The 26,829-nt window shown below is 40.5% G+C and overlaps 1 protein-coding gene across 4 annotated transcripts in view; it reads right to left on the bottom strand.

Annotated features, from left to right (window-relative positions):
- The window catches only part of erc2 (ELKS/RAB6-interacting/CAST family member 2), a 42,052-nt gene extending 20,997 nt beyond the window's left edge, over positions 1 to 21,055 (bottom strand). For 2 of the 4 annotated variants that reach the window (XM_061727197.1, XM_061727198.1), the window contains exons 1-8: positions 20,879 to 21,054; positions 14,261 to 15,055; positions 6,340 to 6,363; positions 4,143 to 4,577; positions 3,831 to 3,905; positions 1,380 to 1,535; positions 661 to 828; positions 133 to 300 (exon numbers count right to left, since the gene is read on the bottom strand). In XM_061727197.1, the coding sequence (XP_061583181.1) occupies positions 133 to 300; positions 661 to 828; positions 1,380 to 1,535; positions 3,831 to 3,905; positions 4,143 to 4,577; positions 6,340 to 6,363; positions 14,261 to 14,929 (1,695 nt within the window). In that variant the 5' untranslated portion in view covers positions 14,930 to 15,055; positions 20,879 to 21,054. Of the gene's footprint in view, positions 1 to 132; positions 301 to 660; positions 829 to 1,379; positions 1,536 to 3,830; positions 3,906 to 4,142; positions 4,578 to 6,339; positions 6,364 to 14,260; positions 15,056 to 20,878 lie in introns of all 4 variants that reach the window. The other 2 variants (XM_061727195.1, XM_061727196.1) reach the window with 2 other exon arrangements.
- Positions 21,056 to 26,829: the final 5,774 nt, after the last annotated feature.

The raw sequence follows: 26,829 nt of genomic DNA on the forward strand, positions 1-26,829 counted from the left end.
CAGTCTGGAGTAAAATTACAGGGCATGCCTACACATTTCACTTCATTTATATCAAATGCATTTGCATATTTAAGCCAGCCTTTTCATCACCCTTCACTTTTTCAAAGTAGTTATCTTCACCCCCACTCTCACCTTCTTCTGCAGGACATTAATCTTCCTTTCCTTGACCTCCAGCATGTCCTTCATGTCCCTGATTTCTCCGGCGAGAGTTCCCTTCTCCTCTGTCAGGTCCTGCAGCTGCTTTGTTTTCTTGTTCAGGAAGGACTCTTTCTCTTCCAGACGCAGACGTAAAGCATCCACCTGAACCACAACACAGCCAAGTATGTTGGAGGAAGTTTCTTAATGTCAAATAAGTTTGTAAAGTTTGTAAAGCTACGCTTATTTTGAAAAAGCATTTATTGAAAGTGTCTAGCCTAATCCCTGTGCAACAGCAGGGAAACATGCTGAGTATTTATCAGAGCGGCAAAGTTCCTTTGTAACCGGATAAACCTTTTCTGGTTCCATAGATAATTTGCTTCTTTTATGAGACACGCTGTGATAGTACACTATGCAGTTCCCCAAAGGGCTGATATTACAGCCAATAAGACCCTTCAACCTCAGACAAAGCCTATTATTTAGTCATTTGGGGATTGATGGATGGAAAGTTTTTTTTCCAAGTACCTCCGTTTGCAGGATGGCAGCACGTTGCTCCTTGGCAGTGAGAGACTCTTTGAGAACTTCGATATGCTGTTTGCAGTCGGAGTTCTGGTTGTTGAGGGTCTCGAGCTTTGTTTGCAGAGCCAGCAGCTCTGACTCTTTCTTTGACAACTCCTGCTTCAGCTGGTCAATCTGCACAACACAAAAACAGACTTTCCAACCACAATGTAGCATTGCACATGTACCTGGTCTGGCTGAACAATGAGCTATAGTCATTGAAGCTTTTGCACTATTTTCATCAGCACACTTTTTTCTCATTAAATATGCATTTGGGACTGACTCCCCTGCATTCATCATATATTATACATCATCTCTATTCATGATTGATGAAAAGAGGTCCAAAAATAGAGTACGATAACTGTGGCTGCTCAGGCCTGCTCGACTGTTATGGAGAGATTTTGTAAACACTGAGTCAAAGGAACACACGAACCCAAGAAAACCACGGGCACGATCACCTACACCTTGACAAGAGTAGAGATTTCTATGACAGATTTGATTTTATGCATAATTAAGAAAGAAAAATCTGTGCGCTTTCTCAGACATATAAACTAGTCTAAGGTACAGATTGCACCAGGATGACTGCCTGATCTTAAATGTGTTTTATTTAACTTTTAAGCCAAACTTTCCTGCATCAGTTTTTTTTTTCTTTTTAAATCTGCATGCACCGTTCAGTTGGTTTCTACCTTGGTTTTCATAAACTTAGAGTGGTTCTTGTAGACCTCCATCTGTTTGATCTCCTCCTCTCTGTCCTCTGTGTTCAGTAAGCTGTTTGCCTTCAGCATTTGAATCTCATCCTCCAGGTCTCGAATGTTGCGCTCCAGAGAGGCAATTTTGGTGTCCTGCACACAAACACGTGGAGGAGACACACCTCAAAACCAAGACTGGCATGTCCACAAGTTGCATGCTGCAAACAAACCGGGAAATAAAGCGTCCGGGAAACCCATGAAGACTGACAGCAACAACAAAATGACTTAGAAAGACAGAGAGCCAGAAAAAAACAAGGAGAGACAGTGGGATGAAGAATGGATGGAAAAGGCTCTTTGGTCTGGTTGAGAGCAACTGCAGAATCTGTCGGTGAAATCAAAGGCTTTCTACCCAGCTCCTCGCAGCGGCTCAAAGGATTAATCACCATTGGGAAATATTGAGCGCACATCCAGCACGGACAGATCCTCCAGGACTGGACAGAAATTTGAAGATTGAAAAGAAAAGTCACAAGCTCTAGCTTTTGCTGTAGTTGCTTGCAGATAAATGCAGAACCCAGACTCTGGACTGCGACTGTGAGTGCAGCTTTAGCTCCACGGCTTTTTAAATAAATAATACTACGTCTTTAAGATTAGCCATGGTTCATCTCCCTCTCCAGCAGAGCATGCAGCAACCTTGTTCTTCCCTGTCCTTCTCTCTTCTCAGGACACTCCTTATTTCCTCTTGTTGGCTCTGAACTTGTGAACTTTTGGCCGTTAGCAGGTTCGGTCATAATCCTCTGCAAAGGAGCATGTGTGATGTTTTAAAATGATAAATGAAGCTTCTGAGAGGATAACGTCAGCGCCTGAGCACCACACATCTACATGCACATCGGCCCGCTCCTGCATCTCACCTCAGTCTCTGTGTAACAGGAAGAACATCAATGAACTGACATTGCTGCAATAGACACAAGACGCCGTACCTTCAAAGAAGACTGATTTTACTCCAATCCACATGTAATCACTGATGCATCGACCTGGTCAGTAAATCTTGCTCTTTACCTTTCCATCTATATGTCTCTCTGTCTCTCTATCTCCCTGCATACTAGCCTCTCACTGTCATAAACAACCACACCTGTTTCCATGGCAGCAGGATGGCTATATACTGTGCACCGTCTCTGGTGAGTGAGGAGGAGAGGGCGGGAGGGACATAGAGGGGGAGAGGGAGGGAGGACTATTCGTGCTTCCATCAGCATCAACACAGCGGTAGGAAAGAAGGGAGAGGAAAGATGCAAGGTCTTCCTCCATAGCACGGGACAAGGAGGAGGCGGGACTTTCTTCGCTCTGTATGAAAATCAACAGGATCTGTGAGCCTTGATGTCACATGACCATGCTGGGAGAGGCTGGAGCTCGCACGCTGCCGATCCAGCCGAGCAAGAGGGGCTGTGTCAGCTCAGCGATGATGTCATGATTTATTTTGAGGAAGTGACGTCAGGCCTCTGCAGTGAGGCTGGTGGTGTCTGAAACGGTTCAGTGGCTGGATGGTCATGAAATTCTCTACCATCATATCCAACTGCTGGCCAAGAGCTGACATAAAGACACGTTTTACATTCTTAAAGCAAAATAAGCAGATCTGCATAATCCTGTGTTAAACAGTTGAAACTAAATATACCATCATGCAAAAATAGATTTTTTTGTTGAGCTGAAATCCAAAAATGTTGGGGTGGGTGGGGTCCTCCACCACCACCACCTGAAACTGCAAGAAAAGCCCCTTTTCTCAAATATATTGTGTATTTTAATGTGTATGCTTAACTTATGATTGAAATGTCCCTTAAATTCACCCCGAGGCTCTAATGCTGATCTAAAACACATCGTTTTATTTCTGCACATTCCAGTACTCCACTGAGGCTATTTTAAGCTTACTTTACATGTAAATTACTTGAATACAAAACATAATTTTAAGCCCTGCATCATCATCAAAGATTGTAAAGAAGCCGAGGATGTGATTTGACAAACGCATTTGCCTTCTTTTAATAAATATTTGGTGGTTTCAGAACCCTAAAATTAAAAGTTTACAGAATTTTGAACAATTGTTATTTGTGCTAGATAAAATTCAGATGACAGAATTGAGAAATGTGTATCTCTAAATGTCAGGAAACCTTTGTGTAACAGTTTTGCACAGCCTCTTCTTCCAAAATCAGTGGAGAAAAAAAATGCTGAAAAGCAATGCTGACTCTTGTTCATGTTTACACAAAGGGATTGCGAGCTGATGCAGTGTGTGTCCATGTGAAACAGAGATGGAGATGTGACAGTGTGTTCAAGACTGACTCGGCCACCGAATATCACAAAGACAACAGATTCAGAATAGACATCTTCTAGACAAGAGACAATGAAGCTGTTATTTGAGGATGTCTAAATGGTTATGTCACAGCTGTATGTGAAGCAGTTTCTTACTTTCATCTCTATAATAGTCTGAAGGGCTTTGGTTTTGCTTGGATCCTGGTGCAGCTGATTTCTTCTGTGTAGTTCCTTCAAGAAAAGACAAAACAATTACATTTTAATCTACAATGAAATTAGCATGACAACATTTTTAACACATGCAATGTGTTCCATGCAACAAATGTGCACTGCAGATTTCCGTTCATACATTACATAACAGAAGCAGCAGGCGGAGTAGAGCAGCATTTTCTGAGACTCAAGCCTGCCATCTAGTGGCCACAAGCCCAAACTCCTTACATTAACCAGTATAACCAAGGCCCTGTGTACCTCTCGCAGATGGATGTTTTCTTTCTCTTTTTGATCCAAAATAACTTCCAGGTGACCGAGCTGGGCCTCTGCTTCAGCGATGCGTCTGGCTCTTTCCTGCTCCTCCTCATCAGAGGCTCTTCCCGGCCCAGGAGGCAGCCCTTTGCTCTGCAGCATCTCCAGCAGCTTCTTGATGGACTCATCCCTGGCACCAAGTGTTTGTTTTTGCGTCTCGATCCTCAGCTCCATCTCCTCCAGGGTCTTTCTCAGCAAGAACAGTTCCTTGGCCTGCCTGTCATGTTCGGCCTGCAGCCGGCGGAAGTTCTCCTCTGTCAACTCGATAGTGGTGAAGTGGTCAGAACCTGAGCGGTTACCGCCCTCCTGCTGCAGCAGGTGGTTGAGGTCTCGCTGCGTGCGCAGTTCATCCTGCAGAGCCTGGATGGTCATCTGTAGATGCTGATGGACACACCCACAGACACATGCATGAATGCACACAAAGAGACTCAATGATTACGGAAATGTTAGGGATACCACACATTGCAACGTCTTCCAGGTAAATGGTACACATGGGGAAAAACACACTTTTGTACTGATCTTACACAGATTACGGCTATACCAGGTCAGACGTGAGGGATACATCTCTTACTTAGTGACATTTTTACACTGTCAAAAATGAGAATGGATTATTGTCTTATTAGAATTTTGCTAAGCTTGGACCCCATCACATCTAGCAACAAAGTTGTCAAATGAGTCTGCTGACTAATTTGCTCTTTTATTGTACAGCAGAATGATAGATTAAGATTGTTATGTTGTCAATCAAAAGAAAAGACATCTTTTTGCTGTGTTTAACCAACTGGCATTACTCCTGAGAGACCTGGACATAAACTGTGTCCCTCAAACCTCAGAAATTACATTGAGAAAAAAAATTAAACAGTATCTACAGGCTAGTTTTCTTATATTCCAGGAAAATACTGTGTGCTTATGATAATTTTTGTGAGCTGGTTATTTTTTGGAAAATGGGTAGAAGCAAACAAACTGTGAAATAAATGATCAGAAGTTAAAGTACCCAAAGACTGGAGGTACACAAGAGGCTTATTTTGGGTAAAGATGAGGATGTTTGTGAATATATATACGACACGTGTTCATATGAAATAAAATGATTCGACATAATAATAAGCTTTACATACAAATTGGTGACAGAAATGAAAAAGACCAGATTTTACAAGTGCAGGAGCACAATGACATGGCCTTCACAGGGGGGACTTTACAGGTCTGGACGCTTGACGCTTACAATGAGCTGATTTGGTCACTGTTATGGTTGTGGATGTGTGCCCCATTAGGAAAGAATCATTGCAGACCACTGTGACGTTATTGTGAGTGATTACCTCAATCCCATGAGGAAATATTTACGCCTTGATGGATCATCCATCAAGGCGTAAATGTTTCCTCATTGTGGATGCAAGTTTTTCCAGAGTAACCACCCATATCAACCAAGGGAACCTGAGTGTTTTAAAGCGATTTGAATCATATGCTACAGCCTTTCAAGTCACTGCATATCAACTCAATTAATCACTTGTGGAAGATTTAAGACCAATCTGTAACACAGAGCTCCCTGTCACTATCACCAGAACACCAGATGGGAGAATATGGTGTTTCAGGGCAGTACAGTTTTAAAGAAGTTTTAAAGAAGTGACAAAGTACATAGCAGCCAATTAAGCACATGAAGCAAAACACTTGTTTTCTGTCATTTAATTTGTCACCAATGTGTATTTTATCACTAATGGCATTTTGGTTCTGGGTTTTGGGCAATATTGTTTGGGCCAAGTTTCTGTGAATGACTGCTTTTTTGCTCTACCAAGGAGAGGAAGAAAAGGAACAATATATGTACAGGAAATGCCCTAATTAGGTTCTGAAGGAGCTTTTTCTCAGAAATTCTTCATTCTTTCAGGCTAAAGACTGTGCCACTATAGGGAGATGGAGCATGAAACATTACACACATTTAAGTAATTAAACTAATCACTTTTTCACATTACTAAAGCAAAAACAGTTCAACAAGGAGGCAGAGGGAAATGAGAAATATTTCACTTTCTTTGGGAGGTTAAAGGGTTCCTAGAAGAGGTGGGAACAATGGGATTGCCAGGTGTCTGGAAAAAACACGCCACACTGAAGGTGACTCTATGTTGTGCACACAACACATGGTGCAAACATAGGGACAAACCTTTGTTCTCCTGGCATCCAGCAGCTGCAGAGCATGGGCAGAATGAACAGAAAAACAGATGCATGGTGAAAACAGAGCGTAGATGTAACAGAGATGGGAGATCAACACAGGCCAGTCTGATTTAAAATGACAGCTGGTGGTTTATCTAGCCTGGCCAGCCATGCCCGTTCTCTTTGGAAAAAGTCTAGAGGGAATTTCTTCTGCATCAGTTGTTGCCGTCCCCTGGAAATCAAAGTTGAAACCAGAGGAATACGAGTAATTATTTCTATTGAAGAAAAAAATAATTAGGATGGCTGGCCAGGCTATGGTTTATCAAACTTCAGTCTTCACTCAGTGGCGTGTATTCACTCATGACATTTTTTCACAACAGACATTTGGGCTTGTCATGGTGTCAAATCACAAAATAAACATTTTTGTTTTACCTGTTTTTCATCTTAGTAGGCCAGCTCCAGGCTCCTGATATTGTGAAAGGGATCTGGCACGTCTAAAGAGCTCCATGGAGCTGACCGTTTAGTATCACCTACATTTTGTTTCACAAGTCAAATTTTCTGTCGTGAGAAAAGGCTACAAACATCACTTTATCAAGTTTCCCTTTCTGGAAAGAGTAAAAACTGAACACATCATCATCTACACAAATAATTGAAAGATATGAGAGGTCTCTCAGAACTGAATCAATCAACAGTTGCAGTTGTAAAGTGTAATCTCCACATATTATGAATAAAAACTCCTTGCTGGCCCGCCTCCTCTGTGCAGAGCCGGAGGCGTGAAGGTGGAGTGTGCTCTTCTGGCCAGCAGGGGGCAGTGTTTCTAGCAGCAACTACGAAAAGGTTTTTCATTATTGATTTTATATGTTTATACTTAGAAATATTATATACATAAATAAATAGTTGCACTGACCAACCTTTAAAATTAATATTATTATTTATTTTTTGTGTGTGTGAAAAACACATCTCAATAAAACTCAAATTAATTCTATAAAAAATAGCAGCAACATGTTTCCGTTTGGCCTAATTATAAATATCTAATATTTCTAAGTAAAACAAATTAGAGTAAATTGTGGACACAAGTCTGTAAATAATGTGATCCCACTTGAACTTCAGTTCTAGTGGGAATGGGATCACATATACTCCTAAATCGTAAATTATTTACATTATTTAGTCCTCTCCTTTTATATGTTTTCTTCCTTAACCTCTGTTGCTTGTGCTCCTTCCCTTTTCCCTGATCAATAACCTGCTGTCCTAGACCTTGACTGCAGGAACCAGTTCAATGATCCATCTGCATAATTGCACTGTGGCTTTAAGTGACTATATCTCCGTTCCTCCCACATCACCCACGGCAGAGCCGTGGCAGTTATGACTCAGCGGGTACCAGTGTTGTGGCCACACCGTCTTCTGAGAAACTTTCTCTTGCTTTTGCTGCACATCCCAAATATGAGCGTCAAGAGATTTTACCAGCACTACAGATATATATTGAGCCACAGTGCTTTCCTTTTCTGGCAGATGCCTGGTGCAGTCAGGTGTAACTGGCTGTCATAAATCCTGTGGTGCAGAAAAAATGGATCCGTCTGAGAAATAAAAGAAAAGGATCTGAATTTTAACACATTTATCAATGTTTTAATGAAAATTTGTGATTATCTGTCAAATCCCTTGTTACCTTAATTGACTTGAAGGGGTAAGGTTTGCCCCACTTCTGGTGCCTGTTTACTAGTGTATGCGTAAGAGGGGGAAAACGAGAAAAAACAACCAAATAAAGTAACAATAAAACACAGGGAGAATGAACCTGCACAAGAGTTATATCTCAGAAATCATCCGAGTGTATCCCCAGGGAAATACTGTACCATTACATGGACTACAACAACAGTTCAGCAGTTCTTGAGGCGTTTCTCATGAACTTGGTCTAAAGAAATAAAATGTTTCATTCATCTGTTGGTGTCAATCTCAAATTCCCATCAATATTTCAATTCCTCCACACTTTAAAGTTCAGTGAACTATTTGAAACCTAAATATGGATAATATTGATGTTCCATGCAGAGCGCTTGGTCTGATTTCATCTGCAGCCTTGTATTCGATGCGCTTGAGTTCTGTGTTGTGGCCAGCAGTACATTTGAGCTCCTGTCCGAGTCGAGATTTTCTCCACTGACAAAGAGATGCAGAGTCAATACTGAACTGTTTTTTCCAAAGACAGAAATCTATAAACTGTTTAAATGCTCCATAATTCACACTATTGGCTTTGGCATCATGTATTTTGGACAGAGATCCTGCTGGTCTTGACACCTCGGTACTCTAAGGTTATTACCTTTAACATGCATGCATTAATCTCATTAATATCTAATTTATGCATGCATTAATCTCATCTATAAGTTTATAATTCTGTTTTTTAAGGGTTTGTTATTTTAGGTGCTGATACTTTGTTCAGCATTTACTGTCTCTAAGCAAGAACCGGAAACGAGAATCCTGGTTTTAAAAGAATGGGTTTAAGGGAGCTAAGGAGCAGTATATTTTTATGTAGGAGGCACAAGCTGCTGTTGTACACACAGAAGCAAAAAGAAATCTCTAAAAGCATATTATAGTTTATTTAACCCGAACCTTATACATTAGTCTAATCATTCCTTGTGATGCTTAACTTTACCTCAACCTCATGGTACCTCATGAAAGCTTCTCCATCCACAGGCTGTCTCTATACATTACCATCAGTTACAACAGGAGCAAGTCCCCCCAAGTGTAGATTTCCATGTGTTGGGAGGAAGTGGGTGTTTGTACAGTATCTAAGAGAGCGCCAGTCTAAAAGCACTGAGTTGCAGCAGCCTACCGCTCACGATATTCTTATTCTCCATGCTGTGCGTCATGATGGCTGACAATACACAATTACACCCACACCCATGCCAGCAAATGCTGCATTTAATCATCTTGACTCAGCTACCAGAGAGGTAAGAGTGAGTGCAGAACTCTGAGAGTCTTTTTGAATTACGGGGGTTTTGCATATCAAGAAAAATAAAAAATATATAAAAGAACTGTCTTAATATGAGGTAAACAGAATCTAACACAACTCATGACTAATTACACAGTATCAATATGTATTCAAAAGAAGAAAAAGAAGCCAAAAGGAAGTATGTTAAAAATGGATGTGTCCATATGAATTAAAAGTCAAATCCATTTGATGAACTTTTAGCAGCGAGTGTGAGCGCGTCTATGAAAGCGGATGTTTGGTTAATTTGCTGGTCTTGAGCATGCATGTACACGTAAACACAATGTCAAGGAGAGAAGATCCTGGTGGAGCAATCTGTGAAGGGTTATGAGGCCATTAATTGGCTCAGAATCTACAGGCGTCATAATTTGACAAACGGTGAACAAAGCAGCTTGATTGAAAGGACTGCCAGTCGAATGCCCCTTGATTATAAAGACAGCATGACGAAGCAAGGCGGAGGTTGGCACCGTCAAATCTGAACAAACCACATCTGGACTTCTGGAACATCGTTCTTTGAACCAAATTACACACATCTGGTCATTGTGGACAGTCTCACATTTGGCAAAAACTAAATGCAGCACAAAATTTCTCAACAACTCTTCAGCACGGTGGTGGATGAGTGATGATTTGTGCTTGTCTTGCTACCAGAGGACCTGGGAAACCTGCGGCCATTAATTCAGCTATGAAGTTGTCTATTTACCAAATTATTCCTGAGTCACATGTGTATGGAGCCAAATCAAGGCCAAATTTTGCTAATTTGAAAATAAAATTTGAAACTGAAAATTCAAGTTTTGATCATGAACTTATTTTTTTAGTTTCAAATTTTTTTTTTCAGTATCAGATCTTTTTTTCAGTTTCAGATCTTTTTATTTCAGTTTCAGATCTTTTTTTCAGTTTCAGATCTTTTTTTTCAGTTTCACATCCTTTTTTTCAGTTTCAGATTTTGTTTTCAGTTTCAGACTTTTGGCCTCGATCTGGCGTAGGGGGCGTGGCATCAACTGAGAGGGGCGTGGAATCATGGGTGACAGCATAACTGAGAAGGCGGGGGACCTTCCTCAGTCATGTTGCCTTCAGGAAACGTAGGTTGCAGAAGTTATCAGTAGAAGTATGATTCAACACTGTATATACACTATATTCACGTGATTGGCAGTGGAAAAAACTGATATTAGTGACACATTTCTGTTTAAAAAGCTGTTTTAGACCGTACTTGGCACAATTCGCAGTATAAAAGCAATAAACTATGCCAGACTGTACAGTTCAACAGCCACACTTTAAAGTATGACATTTCCCACTTCCACATACTACCGTGAAAGCATCGCAGTATCGTTTGCGATGGCGTCCGCTCCGCCAGGACAAGCCTAGCCTTTATTGCTTTATTGCTCAAAAGTCTGAAACTGAAAAAAAAAATCTGAAACTGAAAAAAAAATATGTGAAACTGAAAAAAAAGATCTTAAACTGAAAAAAAGATCTGAAACTGAAATAAAGATCTGACACTGAAAAAAAAATTGAAACTGTAAAAAAAATAAGTTCATGATCAAAAATTTAATTTTCAGGTTCAAATTTTATTTTGAAATTAGCAAAACTTTTGGCCTTGATTTGGCTCCATAGATTACTGTCAATGCAACTAATTTCCTTGTTGAATGTTATCCTGGCACATTGTATTTCTGTTGTGTCCTACACCTCAGGGTTGAATGTTAAGTGTCTAAGCAGCAGGACGTGTTGTCCTGTGGCAAATTACTCATCAGCTATGAAATCATCACCTGCGCGAGCAGCGCTCCTTTTCTTGTCACAACACAGTGATCTCAGTGAGAAACTTGCATCCTGACATGACTGCTGTCATTTTTTGCAGACTGATCACACCTCCTTGCAGCCTGCACCAGCAAGACACCAGTGGGCCCATCAAAAACGGCATAGTGAGGCCTCAAAGAATGCAGCAAAATACCTGAGGTGATCATTTGGCTTCAAAACCCTCCAGATAACAATCTGATAGGATCTGTAGGAAGCATGCCAGAGCCGCAAACCCCACCCTGCAACTCACATGGCTCACCTCCAGCTACTCCTGGACACTTTCAGATGTTCATTTTAAGAAGTGTTTCCACGGCAAAATGTGGACCTACAAAGTAAAAGTCAGGGGCTGATAATGTCGGACTAATGAATCGCTTAGCCCATGTGTTAAAATTAGTGTTGAGTTTATTCAAATATTCAATTAAATTATGTGAATTAGCCTTGATTTATGATTTCTACACTGTTAGAGTTGCCCTGATTGATAGCTCATCCCATCCACCAATCCAAGCTTCATATTTGCCTTGCTCCCTTTCTCTGATGTAATTCTTCTCTCATTGTCTGGATAAAATAGGGAAAAAAAGAAGACTGGGTGGTGCTCACACCTGAGGCATGAACCATGTGTGCGTGGTTGCACATACATGTACACGCAGATCGGTGGAATATGGAAAGCTCAGCCTCCATTTCCGTGGAAAACGTGTTGATCGGAGCGGACACGGTGGCTGAGCAGCAGCAGTCATGACTCAGTCAGATATGGTGTGCTCTAACTCACACAACCGCCTCCAGCAGCTCTTTTCCAGTTTCAGCACGACAACAAAAATTCAGTAAAAGTTATATGAGCCCGTAGCTGTTACATATAGTCCAATGGAAATGCACCACGTGAAATAGTTCTGGGATAATCTTCACCTCTAGTCATGACCATCATTTGTCTTGATTAAAGCTCTGCAGGCGATGGTTGGTATTTCCCCACTCAAGAGAGCCTTTGCTTGACAAAACTCGGACATCCGAAACAGTCTTTTCCTTTTTAGAGGATGCTGCAAATAGACACTTCCTGATTTAAATTTTCACAAGATAAATAATGCATGGCATTTGCACACGCCAAACAGAGGCCTGAGGCATCTGATCCAATTGTAAAGAGGACTGCAAGACAGACGTAATGATTGGAGCAAAATGACTCCATTATTAATGAGGCAATTTGCTCCTCAGTCAGCCTCTCAACAAGCCCAGTGGGCATGACCAAACCATCACACCATAAGTATACACTTATGTAAGGACGCCTTACAGCCCAGAAATCAAGTTGAAAAAGACCAATTATAGTAGCAAGGCACATCTGCCTTTTATTAGCTGACATACTTCATTAATGAACCCAACCAGGAAGGATATAAATATCAGTCAATGTCGAGCAGAGTAAAAGCTGGACAAGGCTGAGGATAAAAACAGTCCTCCCTTTGAAATAAGTACAAAGGCGGGGAATCCCACAGTGTATAGCTTTCATATTCAGCAGGACACACTCAGATCCCACAATGTACTGTAGGAAGCCAAGCTAAAAATATCTGCGGAGATTCACACTTCGAATTTAACACAACTTTAAAGATAAGCGAACTGCTGAATCACTTTAACCCCATCAGTGATTGTTTTTTTTGTTTTTTTTTAGCTTGAGTCACAAACCAGTCTCCGTCCCTGCATCTTTTTGTGGATCATAAAAGCACCTCAGACTCCACATACCATATAGGAGCTGACAGTAGGTCTAAGCATCCTATCAGGAAAAATCCCTCCATTTAAATAACAAGCTGACAAAGCACAGCCTCTTTTAACACCAGGCAAATACGTTAAGGCAAAAGCTATTTTGGAAAGAGGCGCCCTCATAAACAAGTCCAAATACACATACAGACTGACATCTGGCACAATAGGCTCCACTAAACGTATCCTGCTTTGACTTTGAAGGGTGCAGTGACAGTCTGTCTATTGGACTAATAAATAAGAAGTGTAAGTGAAAACATCACCTGATCAGAAAAGCAGAAAAGCAGACAGACAACCACAAAAGCTACGATCAGCAGGACAAATTCTGCCTATGCATTCATCAAAGCGTTGCCTAATTTGCTGCATCATGACCCAGCTTGCTTAAAAAAAAAGGGGGGAAAAAAAATACTGGAAAGCTCAATCTAGCCACTCAAGCAATACGCTGACGTAGTCCACAATCTGTCTGAGTGTGGCATGCACTTTTCCTTGCAGCTGACATATCCAACTCAACAGAGGGCTTCTGTTCTGTCTGCACTATGAGTCAGCTACAGTAACTGCTAGTAGTCCTGCGAGTGGGGCTTGACATGAAAACGACCAAATCAGGTTGACAAAGAGAGAATTAGCTGACGATGAATTCCAACTGACGTTTAAAACGGCTTTTCTGTCACATAAATTTGCATTCTTGCAGTAGGAAAATAAAAGAAAGAGAACTAGTGGATAAAGGTGTACTACAGTGAATGCAGTAAAAAACCAATGAGCTGAGGCGTGTAGTGAGAGATGATCAAAGTATATAAAGGAAAAACTGTGAAAAAGACAGAAACGGGCAGGATCAGATGGACAAGGGAACGTTTAAGTGTCCTTGACATTTGTCTCTGGGCCTTGTGCCTGGTCTTGTCAGTAACTGATTTAACTGGGCCATGACTACACCCCCACACTGAAGTAAGCAAAAAACATTGTGAAATCACTCCCTCTGGAGCAATTTGCTGAACCTATGGAAAAAAGGAATCTAAAATCAAGCAATGTTGCAGCCAGATTGTGTGAAGTTCACTTCACCTGTTGGCAGCGTCGTCATCCTTTTCACTTAATGACAAACATCTAAAAGCTAGGATTCGGATGATATTGTGGCAAACTTGGAGAAAGGGTTTTTCTATGCACCTGAGTACTAGGTAAGGACAGTGCGAGCTAAATATTTATGTGCACAGAGAACTCTTTCCAGAAAGGTTTCCACAAATATTGAAATACACAACTGACTGCACAAAATTTCTGAATCGTTAGACTGAGAAGACTGAGGTCTGTTACAGAGAAGAGCAAGGTGGAAGTAGAGCTCCAAAAGGAAAGTGGGCAACCTGACAAGTTAGAGAGACTATAGGCAAGCAGCAACTGAAATTCTCTGCAGTGGTGAGTGAATGATGACAGCTGAGAGGAGTGGTCTCACCTGGTTCTCCTCATGAGTGACCCTCATCTGTTCTTTAAGGATGGATGTACGAGCTGCCTCCTCCTTCCGCATTATTCGCTCCTTCTTCAGTTCGGGACTCCAGAAACTCTTGATGCTGTTGGTGGAGGACCCCAACTTACTGTCTTTCAAGTCAAGCTCCCGCCGCAGAATCTCATTCTCCCTCTGCATCTCCCTGAACTGGGCCTGCATCTCCAGCAGCTCCCCCCCACTGCTCCGCACAGCCTGCCTCAGCAGAGCGGAGGGCACCCCCTGGTGGTGGTGGGAGTGCAGCATGGAGAGAGAGCCTAGGTCACTGTGAGACAGAAGGTCAGCATGAGGCAGCCCCACTGAAGCAATGTTGGGACTGCTGCCCATGGCGGTGACGCGGCCCCCGTACATGACTCGGTTGGTGGCTCGACCCAGAGTCATAGTTCCTCTTGGGTAGGTGGCAGTGGAGCCCACGCCCTCGTGGTCACTGAGGTACATGGGCCCGGAAGTAGCATAGGCAGCGTTGAGTGATTGGATGTTCTCCATGGACAGCGTCTTGCCCCCACCACCCCCACCCCCACTGTTGGCCCTGCGGTGGCCCAGTCTGGGGGACCTCGGCAGGCGCGGGGACCGTACAGGGCTGCTCTCTACATGGCCTACAGCTCTGGCACTGCCGTACATGTCCTGTGATTCAGCGGTAGAGCCACCAAAGGGTCCTTAACGGGGATGTGTCGGAACCAGACTCTTTGAACTAAACATCGGTGACTTATTTCTTGCATGAATAGGTGGAACACATCGAAGTCAGATCTGAGGAAGCAGGGGAGAAGCAACTGTCAGAAAAAGGAACAACTATCTATATATTGCAAAAGGATAAGACAACAAAACAGTGTTTAAACTTAGAAGTTTAGACAGTATATGGCAAAATAAATTATTTATTTTAACTTTAAGACCTCACTATTCAACATTAATATGAACTAACTCAATTTATGTGGCTCCAATTTCAAATTGCCCTCAGAAATTACCCACCACCATCGCGTTTGTCCCACTGGCCAACATTTATCTACCAAAAAATCCCAATTTGTCTGCTCTGATCAATAATGGCTTTTTTTTTAATTTTGCAAACAGCAAACAGTGATGTGAATGAAAAAAATGCATACCAAGGAATGTATTCTTTTACATATTTTGTATGCTATTTTTTTGCACATTGTGATGTGCTAAGCAGATATAATTAAAAGCGTTGTTTGCCAATTGGGTTAATTTATTGCTTAACCTACAAACGACCCCCGTATGCATGTCAGCGCACCAAGGAGCCACAGAGCAATGCAACGAAATAAAATCATAACATCCACGATGAAAGTCATGGCCAAAGACATACAGTAAACCTTTGTTCATCCAAACTCACGGCAAAAGAGAATCAGCTCTTACTGAAAAAATACAAAAAATATGAGAATGAATCCGGTAATTCGTGATCACAGATGTGATTTTTGTTTTTTGTCTTTATATGCTAGCAAAAATAAAAAAAAAAAAAAAAAAAAACATTTATCATGTTTTGTGAAATACCCACATATAACGCAACAGTCAAACCAAACTCAAGATCACGTCTCGTCCTAACCAGAGTTACTGTTTAGTAGTTTTGAATTTTTTTAATAATTTTTATTCTGTGTTCAGATTGATGATTTCAACTTAGTTTTAGTTAGTTTAACAAGCAAACAAGCAGATTTATATTAGCTTTAGTTTTGAGTAATTACTAAAGAGTAATTCCCTTTAAGTAATTAGAAAAATGAAGAGCCAAACAGTAAAAACAAGGCACGAGATTAAAATATAGACAAAGTTCATTTGACCTGCAAATCTGTCGTTTTAGTTATTCTGTGCATTGTTCATTTTAGATTTTATTTAATTTTATAAAAACTCCTGGCTTTTATTTGAATTTCAGTTAAATAGATTTTTTTTACTGTTTGTTCCAGTTTTAGTCTTAGTTTTTGTTAACTGAAACTAAAACTTGATGAGCACCATAGTTATTTTATACATTTTATAAATTCTTCTGTATTACTGGCTAGTGAGTCCCGCCCCCTCAGCTACACACAAAATGTGTAGGAGGCATGACCTCACATCCTACAGTCCTACGGTATGTATTATTAGTCTTGTTATTTAATCAAAGTTGAAATGACCGAGCATATCTATTTTTCAGTCTCTTCATCAGGACGCAAACACAAAATGCAGTAATAATATTCAAGGTAGACAAATTACTCGCTTGGGTGATTATTGGGCATTTTCTTGATAATCAGCATTAGCCATAGATAAATCATTTTTGGTTGATCCCAAGGTTAGGATACACACACACAAACATATAAAAAACATACGGTGTTTGGAACAATTTTCCCGTATGAACAAAAGTCCATATTAAGTGTGATGTCTGTCAGAACCAAGCACAGATTTTAGTCTTTTTAAGATTGACAGTCACAGACAAATGTTTGCAATTATAGTAATTTGAATGCAGGTTTAGGAGACCCACTTTCCTGGAGTTTTTTGGTTGTTTTTCTTTGCTTGTATCTCAAACAGACACATGGATGTCATTACAAAATTGACAAATTAACAAAAAACAATACATTTTTCATTAAAACGTCTTCTGCAGCACTAAATTGTTGCATAAAAAAAGAGTTTAATAGTCATTTTTATTATGCGTTTCATAGGATGATTGAAAAGGTATCAGCTGGGTGTATATTAGACTTGATACTTACAGACGTTTTGAACTTAAAAAAAAAATTGGAGAAAACTGCTATATTTTACCTTAGTTTTTTTTTAATGGTGATAAGCTCAATTTGACAAACATTCTCTTCAGTAAGATTTACTCAAACTGTATCATATTTTTAGCTACAATGTTAAATAAAATCACAGTAATTCACAAGTTTGAACATAAAGCACTTCCTGCTGGGAAACAAGGAAGAGGAGAACAGAGGAAACTTAATTTTTAATGATGTGATAATGGGTGGGCCATTTCATGCCATCTGTAGCTTAAAATATCTAAAGACATATCACAGTCTCTCATTTATTCAAACCTGAAGTGTCATTATTACACTATGGTCGATATTTTTAGGTCATGCACAGAAAGCTATTTAACAAAAATGTCAATGTTAGAGACACTAACTGGGGTTGTTAATGTCATCTGGTGCTGAATAATATTGGACTGACTGTCAGGAAAGGAAAAAATAGGCTCTTCCATCTTTTTCTCCTCTGGTGACACTTGTTCCTCAGATTTAGTTGCTATGGTGATTCGGGAACTGAAAAATCACCTCAGTCATCTGAAGTAACAGTGGCATACGTTCCCAAAGGGTCTGTAAAAGAACATATGACCGGATGCAGTGGCAGCAGAACCGTGAGTTTCAGGTTTTTTAACTTCATGCATATTTTTTTTTTCTTAAAATTTGACAGACACACGAGGAGATAATGTATAGTAGAGAAAAACATGTTACAACAGGTCTCCATGACATTCAGCTGGAATTTGGATGACAGCTGCACAGAATATGAGGAAACAAAGGCAGATCACTGCACTGGTATAAAGTGATCTTTTAGTTATACTAAGTAACAAGTGTCTAGAAATTAAATGGGAAAGTACTATAAAATGAGTAGATAAGACAGAAATTGTCTAAAGGCTAAGGAAAAGCACATCCTCATATATTTAATTCATAGTCAAATCAAAATAAGTTCCTTTAGAAACACTGGCAAATCAAATTCAAATTTTAATTAATGGAAACGTTCCACAACAAAGATTTCTGCTGCTATCTTCAGCGATCAGCTTGCTACAGCAGGTCTGTGAAGTGTGGGCGGGTGAACGTTTTAGGAGGAAATAGCATCCTTCAGCAGTGGGCCGTACAGACAAAACAACCAAACCATCCTCCAACAAGTTGCAGTCTCTTTCTAATTTTGAAGCTAAAAAATGTTTGGTGTTGTGGACTCTGTGAATATTTAAAAATCAAATCCCAGGTTTCCAGAGTCAAGCTAAATATTCAGTGCAGCATCTTTGGGTCAGTGTTTGTCAGCCTTTGTCCATGTCACCACTGACGCACCAGTGATTCCGGCTGTGACTCTCTTGCATATTTTAAGTTGCCTATTCTCCCTGCCAAAAATATGTGGATTAAAATATGTATACTGATGCTATATTACAGTTAAAATCTTCCATGCTATTCTGCTTGAGCTGTGATTATGTTAGCGTTAAGTGTGTAATCAAAAATTACAAGGAAAACTTTGTGGTGTTTTCTCCATTCAGTTGTGATGGAAAAATTGACTTCTGCCTGGTTTGATAGTGGAAGTGGGAAGTGCCACTAATTATTCTTCAAACTGCAAGTGTGTGGTGGTGTATTTATATGCAGAAACGCTGCAGTCTGCATGTACTTTTCATCTTTCTTTAGTTGCATCTTCGCATTTTGGTCCCTTTGAAAATGTCTGGATTGTGACTGCTGAGTGGTGGATTTCAAGTGAGTAGATTTCAGAACAATAAAAAGACAGCAATCAGTTCAAATCCCTTGCAAAGAGAGGAATCAAGGAGAAGAGTAAAGCATTTGGGAAATAAATTAGACGACTGTTTCTCACCTCCTACTGATCACTGTGCACACGCAAAGTATGTTATGCACTATACATTTATGTTTTAGACCATGACCACAAGCAAAATAACAATAAAAATACATATCTGTTGTATCTTTACCCCTTTACTGGCTGCGCTTTGCCTTACACTTCTGTTTCTTGCTGTTACTCCACATCAATTCAACTTGTTGAGCAGCACAAGACGGTCCAAGTTTAAACGCTGCGTTTGCAAACTCAAAATAGTACCTTTGTCTGCTATAGTTTCAAATTCCCCAACTGATTTCTAATGACTGAATAATCGTTTTGGTTTACCTCTATATAACACGTTAAATTGAATGTATCCAAGTCTCTTGAAGCCATGTTGTTCATTGTCTACACTATTCTTCAGGCCTTACAGTGTATAAGAAAGGTCTGTTCTTTTTTTTCTTCTAACCTTGTTCTAAATACATCCTGTGAACAGTAAAGATCTTACTCCTGCATCAGCTACATCTTAAGTGCAACGAATATTGCTGTGCATGTCAGCCTGACGGAAATAGCCAATAAGTCCAATAAGACAGTATCGCGTTATCAAATAAACAGCTATAACATTATGAGAATCAGGAGAGATGCAAGGTGAGAGGGCCAACTGCAGTCCTACACCCAATTTGTAATATGTACTTTAATGTTCCAAAGATTATTTAGCAAACCATGAGTAAAATGCCTGCTTATTTTCATTATTTATCATTCATGATACTAAATAGTTCTGCCACCAAATAAATACAGATTATGTTTTTGAAATATGAATAGGTCCTTTAAAGCTTTTTTGTAATATATCAAAAACCTGTCTACAAATGCCAATGTAGGCCAATGAAGAAATTATATCAAGGTGGTGCAAAAACAGTAAAGATACAGATGTGCTAAAACAAAGATTTCACTAAAATGCGATGCTCTGGCTATCTGTGGAACCAAGGATGCTTATTTCTCCTAAGTAATAGGCTGCAAGGATATTAGTAGGCTATAACACTGTGATGAGGAAGACAAAAGAGTAGTCTTTGGGCTGAGGCGTTGTCCTTTTGAGGTCATGTCAGTGACAGACAAATCAGGACAGTGAAAATAGGCTGCGATGATGGTTGGAAATGCTCCACAATTGATGTGAAACAATGACTCCTAACCGGTTCAGTTCGGTGCAGTGATGCTTGAGCAAGTGCAACATGCAGCCTCCTCATCTGCTATTCTACTACGGAGCCTGACGCCTCCGTGCCTCCTACTCGATTCAAAGATTTGTGTCGGCTGGATAAGAATGTGTGAATGCATTTCATCAAATTCCACCAATTTGAAGTACTGAACGATGCTCCTGCTCTGTAATGGCTTAAAATGGTTCCTATAAACGAAATATGCTGTCCGGGCCTGGTTGCCGGCTTTCAATTCCCCATGTATAAACATATTCATCATTGCCTGGCGCCTTTATGTCTAAATGACATCTGATGCAGCATAGGAGGGCACGGCTGTGCAGCTGACAGCTCACCGGGCCTACATCTTGGACGGAACCGGCGTGGTGTGTGTGTGTGTGGGTGTGTGTGTGTGTGTGTGTGCCGAGCAGCTGAGCAAACCAATGAAAGATGAGTCTGCCGACTCAAGCCTAAATTATGGTTCCGCGTTAAATCGACGCAGAGCCTTCGGCGTAGGGTACGCGGCGCCGCACAACGTACGTTGTGCGTCGCCGCGTAGCCTACGCCGTAGGTCTGCGTTGGTGTAACGCTGAACCATAAATCAGCCTTCAAGCCTTTATTTTGAAACACGGCGCTGCTGTATCGTCTCAACATAGGTTTAAAAAATGCAAATCCTCGGGTAAGAAGTTAAAACTCACTGTCAATCAAAGAGCAATTCACGTTCACGATTTTTTCTTTTCCTTAAACGCACATAGCCCGTGCATTTCCCGGCAAGTCGCTCACAAAACGCACATAGGGGGGGGGTGAAAAAAGAGCGAGCGAGCTTGAGGCGTTTCTGATGCTATATCTCCTCATTGCTTGGGAAGTAGGCAGGCTTTGTGTAAATTGAAATGAACGGTTGTACCTTTATCGATGTTAAATCCTCTCCTTGGCCGCTCTAGACGGCATCTTGTCGCCTCCATTCAGCCGAGCAGCTTCTCTCAGCATCCTGCGCTGTCATTGGGCAGCTCTCTCTCCTCCTCTACATCCAGGCAGCAGCATCACTAGCTCTCTCTCCTCCTCTACATCCAGGCAGCAGCATCACCAACTCTCTCTCCTCCTCTACATCCAGGCAGCAGCATCACTAGCTCTCTCTCCTCCTCTACATCCAGGCAGCAGCATCACCAGCTCTCTCTCCTCCTCTACATCCAGGCAGCAGCATCACCAGCTCTCTCTCAGGGGCGTCAATTGGGTATGGCAAGGTATGGCAGCCGCCACACCTTGGCTTCAGGGGAAAATGTAAATGTTTGTTTTTTAAATACATTTATGGAATTACTCTGTGTCTATTTGTATTGATTATTCTATTACTTAATACATATAGAATAACTACAAATGCAAATCAGAACAACATGATCGATTTCACTAGTTATTTTACACTGCAAAATAACTAAAAATCTTAACAAGAATATTTATCTTATTTCTAGTTAAAATGTCTAATTTTTAGTAAAAAAAAAATCTCATTACATTTAAGACAGGAATCAAAAACAACCATTTTCACCTGTTTCAAGTAGATTTTCACTTAAAATAAGTGGAAAAATTTGCCAGTGGAACAAGATTTTTTTGCTTGTAATGAGAAGATAAATCTTGTCCCACTGGCAGATTTTTCTACTTATTTCAAGTGAAAATTTACTTGAAACACGTGAAAATGGTCAAATAACAAGTTATTTTTCTGGTAATGACTCTTGTTTTAAGTGTAATGAAATGTTTTGACTAAAAATGAGACATTTTAACTAGAAATAAGACAAATATTCCTGGTAAGATTTTGAGTTTTTGCAGTGAACGAGACTGCATTTGAAAAATTTCCAATTTTCTTGACCACACAGATAAGCTACATATCAGACTTCTGTGATGAGTATTTGCTGGACGTGTTGATTGATACTCTAGTTAAGTTCTGTGACTCAAAACCTTGCCATACCTTAGCTTCCACTGAATTGACGCCACTGCTCTCTCTCCTCCTCTACATCCAGCAGCATCACCAGCTCTCTCTCCTCCTCTACATCCAGCAGCATCACCACTACTGCAAGTGGCAGCTGGCAGGAGGGGATGGGCGGCTCGCATGCGGAGAGCTGCCTGCACAGTCTACTCACAGAAAATGTATGAACAATCTTTTAAATTATTATTTGTTCTGTCTCCACACCTCTTTATGAAGACAGACATCCAGTCACCCATTACGTGATAAAGGGGTCTAATTTAAATCTGTGTAGGCTATGATCAGGCTGTGTGCCACCCCTGACAAACCATAGGCGTGGTTTATTCTATTGGGGTCTGGTCGATTTAAAATCAACTAAACCTTCACAGACTAGTCTTCTATAACTTATTGTTGTCAGGATTAGACATTTCCCTGTTTTGTTTTGTAAGCCCATGTCCCTGAGTTTCAGTTCTCTTGACCCTCCTGTTTCCCATCTGCCCTGATTGTCTGCTCCTGTGTCTCGTTATCATTTGTGTATATCTAGTCTTGTCTTTCCCCTGCTCCTCACTGATCCGTACTGTTTCCTCCCTCCATGTTCTCCTCGTCACTTCTACCCAGTTTTCTTGTTTATGTTCCTGTTTGGTTTTTGATCCTGCTCAGCAGCGTTTTTGGTTTTGTTTTTGCAAATAAACCTATGTTTTTTGGAACTCCTGCCTCCTGCTCTCCTGCGTTTGGGTCCTCATCAAACCATTCTTGACAATTGTCATGCATTAAAAGTACGTTTAAGTAAATAAACTGTTTAAAAAGCACACAAAAAGTAGGTTATCTAAAAGAAAAACTGTCCATTGCACCGATGACTCACTTTAATTATGATTTAACTAGCAACAATCAATATGAGAAAAACTAGATCTCAGTGGCTAAGATAGTGCTGTATGAATGTGGTGTACAGTACCTTTTAGCCTGAAAACAATTTCAGTTTTTAAAGAAGACTAGATTTGCCGATCAGCCAGAAGCTTATGACCACTGACAGGTAACATGAGCAACACTTGCATCCTGGCATTTGCATGTGAAACATCATTTCCCTGCAGCAGGCCGGCGGCAGACACCTCATCAATTATTTTAGGAAGTGCACAAAGACCACAAAAAAGACTCTCAGGTGTTCTCTAAAGCCCCATCCACAAAGCCAGTTGGTTGAAACGCTGTAGCAGCTTTATCTCTCACTGCTGTGTTGTGTGAAAGGCACAAAGGTACGAGATTACCTTGAGCTGCTATTGCATCTCTGTTCTGCTTTTGGAAATAGTAACAAAGGTGTAATGGTAGCACCAGCATGGCCGCAAAGTACATGCAGAGGATGAAATCAGTCGGTAATGGCCGTCTGCCAGTGGTGTTCAGGTGTCACAATGCCTAGCCAAGTGACAAGCAAGCTGAAGATGCTGTGGGAAAAAATAGCAGCAGGTTTATGACCACACTGGTTGGAGAGGCAGAGACCAGCTGGACTGGTCATATTAAAACTTTCATTAGATGACTTGGGACACTAGCTACAAAACAAACCCTGCTGCCGTCTCCCTCCCTCCTGCAGTAGCAGAAACCCCCGCAAACGCTAACAGCCAAAGCTGATCTGCAAGCAGCCCTGGTGTGTGTCCCACTGGAGCAACAAGGAGATAATAAGGAAATAATAAGGAAACTGCATTTACCTCACTGTACATGAGGGATGAGGCAGTCATCAGGTAAATTAATAAAAGGAAGCAAGAACCTGGCAAAAAGAAAGAAAGAAAGAAAGAAAGAAAGAAAGAAAGAAAGAAAGAAAGAAAGAAAGAAAGAAAGAAAGAAAGAAAGAAAGAAAGAAAGAAAGAAAGAAAGAAAGAAAGGTGATATAAAGCTACAACCAGTCAGTTTAGATTGACATAAAACATGGATATAACAGGAAACTGCTGGGTCAACTATGTCCCAAGGTATTAAAATCCACCCATCAGCACTTCTAAACTTCACTTGTAGACACGGTTGTTTTAGGAAGGAGTTTGATCGACACATTGTTGTTTTACAGGTTCTTGTGTGCCTACAGCAGCAGTTTTCTACTGCTGTTTCTTCTTGGCTAATAGCCTGGTAATCTCACAGAGATCTCAAGACAGCATGCCGTACTGTCATTTGTACCAAACAGAGTGGCATTAATCATAACATCTGTTGTACATGAAGCAGAAGGGGCATTCTCCAAATACAGAACTGTCAAGTAAAAGCTGCCACCTATAGTATCTGATTTAAGTCAGAACGCTGGAAGAATCTTTCTTTGTGATCCAAAACCTCCACCCTCCACCATCCACTTATGTTCCTCTACGATATCACATTAACAGACAGAACAAAAGTGGTAGTTATTAGATTTATTTGCTCTGTGTGGGGTATAGCTTCTCGCTATTTCACTGCAATGCGCTTCTGTGTGCTCGAACAGTGAAATGGTCAGTCTTTAGCACTGCCAGAACTTTCTGTTCTCCATCTCTCTTATATTTTTTTCCAGCACAAGCACTGTGAATATTTAAATGAATTCAAATTATACTTGATGTGCATGTAAAGCTGTGCTCCCAAAGAACATTTATCCTATTTGTAACATTCGTGCTGTGAACATTGGCCAAGCGCCTCTCTGTCCGCAGCTTTTTCCGACAGCTATCCAGACAAATCCAGGCTTCTGAATATGTTAACTTTGGCGTCTTTTTTTTGTGTTTAATTCTAAACAAACATTTGGAGTCAACTGAGGAAAGAGTTTTCTTTCTCTGGGACGTGATATCAGTTTCAAGTTATTGGTATTTTTTCAAGGTGAGATGGCTACAGTAAATAAACAAACCCCTTAGATAGCTTAAGGGCCTGGCAAAGGATTGTTTCATTATTAAATGGTTGTGTATTGACAGTGCAGTACTTCAGAGCGAGCACATTGAGGCAGTGAGTGATGGGTGAAGCAGGAGAATCTGAACGTCCACCTCTCCCTCAGCCCCTTTAGCTCCTCTGAGCTGACAGTTCTGCTTCCGGTGATGTAGTTAAAACAAAACAAAGCCTTATTACATAGATGCTCTGTCACTTCTCAGAATTAATTCTAATGTATCTCATCATAATGTCTGGTTCATTAAGTATTGGTAAGTAATTGAAACGTCTTGGAAATGTTTCAGTTACATCATAAAATAGTCACATCATCTGATTGTAACACAATAAACCAGGATGCTTTCAAAGCTCATTTCCAGTCATTCTTGAGGGTACTTTGACTGTAACAATGACTAACACTTTAATTTATGGGATAATTATTCTGCACCTACCTCTACTTCCCAACACTTAAGAATATAAGTCATAAATGTCTCCTGTGGAGGTTACTTCCGATGGTTAATCTCCCGAGGCAGAGGCCCGAGTCCGGGTTTCAGGAAATGGATGAATATAAGCATCCCAGTTACAGTTTAATGATGCAACACTTACACTCTTAATATGAGATCATTCAGGTCAAGCAACTAATGAATGAAGCCAATAATCATGCTGCCTTAAACAAGCACTCAATTATTCTGCAAAGGGAAACATGACTATAAAATGTCTATGGAGTACAACTGATCAAATGTCATCTGACAAGGCTGTGTGGGTAAGGAGCTCAACGTTATTGTATATGCAGGGGATTTTGGTAGCCCTAAAAACTCCAAGCGCAAACACAAAATCACACACACCGCTTACAACTGAATGAAAAGAAACATATGATAGAGATGGACAAATGAATTGTCAAGAAACTTTATTTGGAAATAATAAAAAAAGTAGTGTGTTTGTGTTTGTGTTAAGGCAGTCTTATAAGATCATTTCTCCTCACAAGGAACCACTTGGATTTGCTTAATCTTGGGTAAGATGTCAAGAACTGTGTGCACTGATTCTACAACGATGACCCCTTGTGTCGCAGGCTACGCCCTGATGTGGCGGGATGTAGGTTGCATCATCAGCATGTGCAGTGGTACACAAACAAAAAGTGAAAATGAACCACTTTGTAATAGCTTTTATGTGTGTTGAAAATGCTTTAAAAAATAATCAGCAAAGTGGAATGTGTTCCCGGTCAGGATTTGGGAGAAGAGGCCAACATTGCCAGAGTACGTGGTATACCGTGATGTGACTCAGGCTGCAGAAACAAACCTTATGTGAGACAACTTGCAACATCTTAATAATAATAATAATAATAATAAACTTTATTTGTATAGCACCTTTCATACGCATAAAAAGAAATTTAAGGCATAAGACATAACATAGAAATAGAGGGCATAAAACAAAAATCAAAGCAGCATAGTGGAAGCAAAAACAATAGCAGTAAAGCAGCATAGTGAGGACATAACCAACACATAACCCAAAAGATCGATTAAAATAATCAAAATACAGACAGTATTTTAAAATAATTTAAAAGATCAATTAAAAGCAAGTGTGTAAAAGTATGTCTTCAGCTGTGCTTTAAAAATGTCCACAGAGGCTGCCTGTCGGAGATACAGTGGGAGTTTGTTCCACGCAGTTGGGCCGTAAAAGCAGAAGGCTGCTTTACCAAATTTTTTAGTTGTCATTTTTTGGGGCACAACGAGCAGGTCAGCGGTGGAAGACCTGAGGGGGCGGGTTGGGACATATTTAGGGAGGCAGTCCAGCAGGTAGGGAGGCGCGAGATCATTCAGAGCTTTATAAACAAGTAAAAGAACTTTAAAATCAATCCTAAAAACAACTGGAAGCCAATGCAGTGAAGCTAAAACTGGAGTAATATGTTCTCTCATCTTGGTTTTAGTTAAAACTCTGGCTGCCGCATTTTGGACAAGTTGTAGTCTGTCTGTTGTTTTCTTTGGTATCTTAGTAGTGTTGACTTCTGTCATCATAACTCTGTCAATTCTGATTCTTTCTCAGAGTCCCATGAAGCTTAGTTTATT

The sequence above is a fragment of the Cololabis saira genome, chromosome 8 (assembly GCF_033807715.1).
Source record: "Cololabis saira isolate AMF1-May2022 chromosome 8, fColSai1.1, whole genome shotgun sequence".
Classification (NCBI taxonomy): Eukaryota; Metazoa; Chordata; class Actinopteri; order Beloniformes; family Belonidae; genus Cololabis; species Cololabis saira.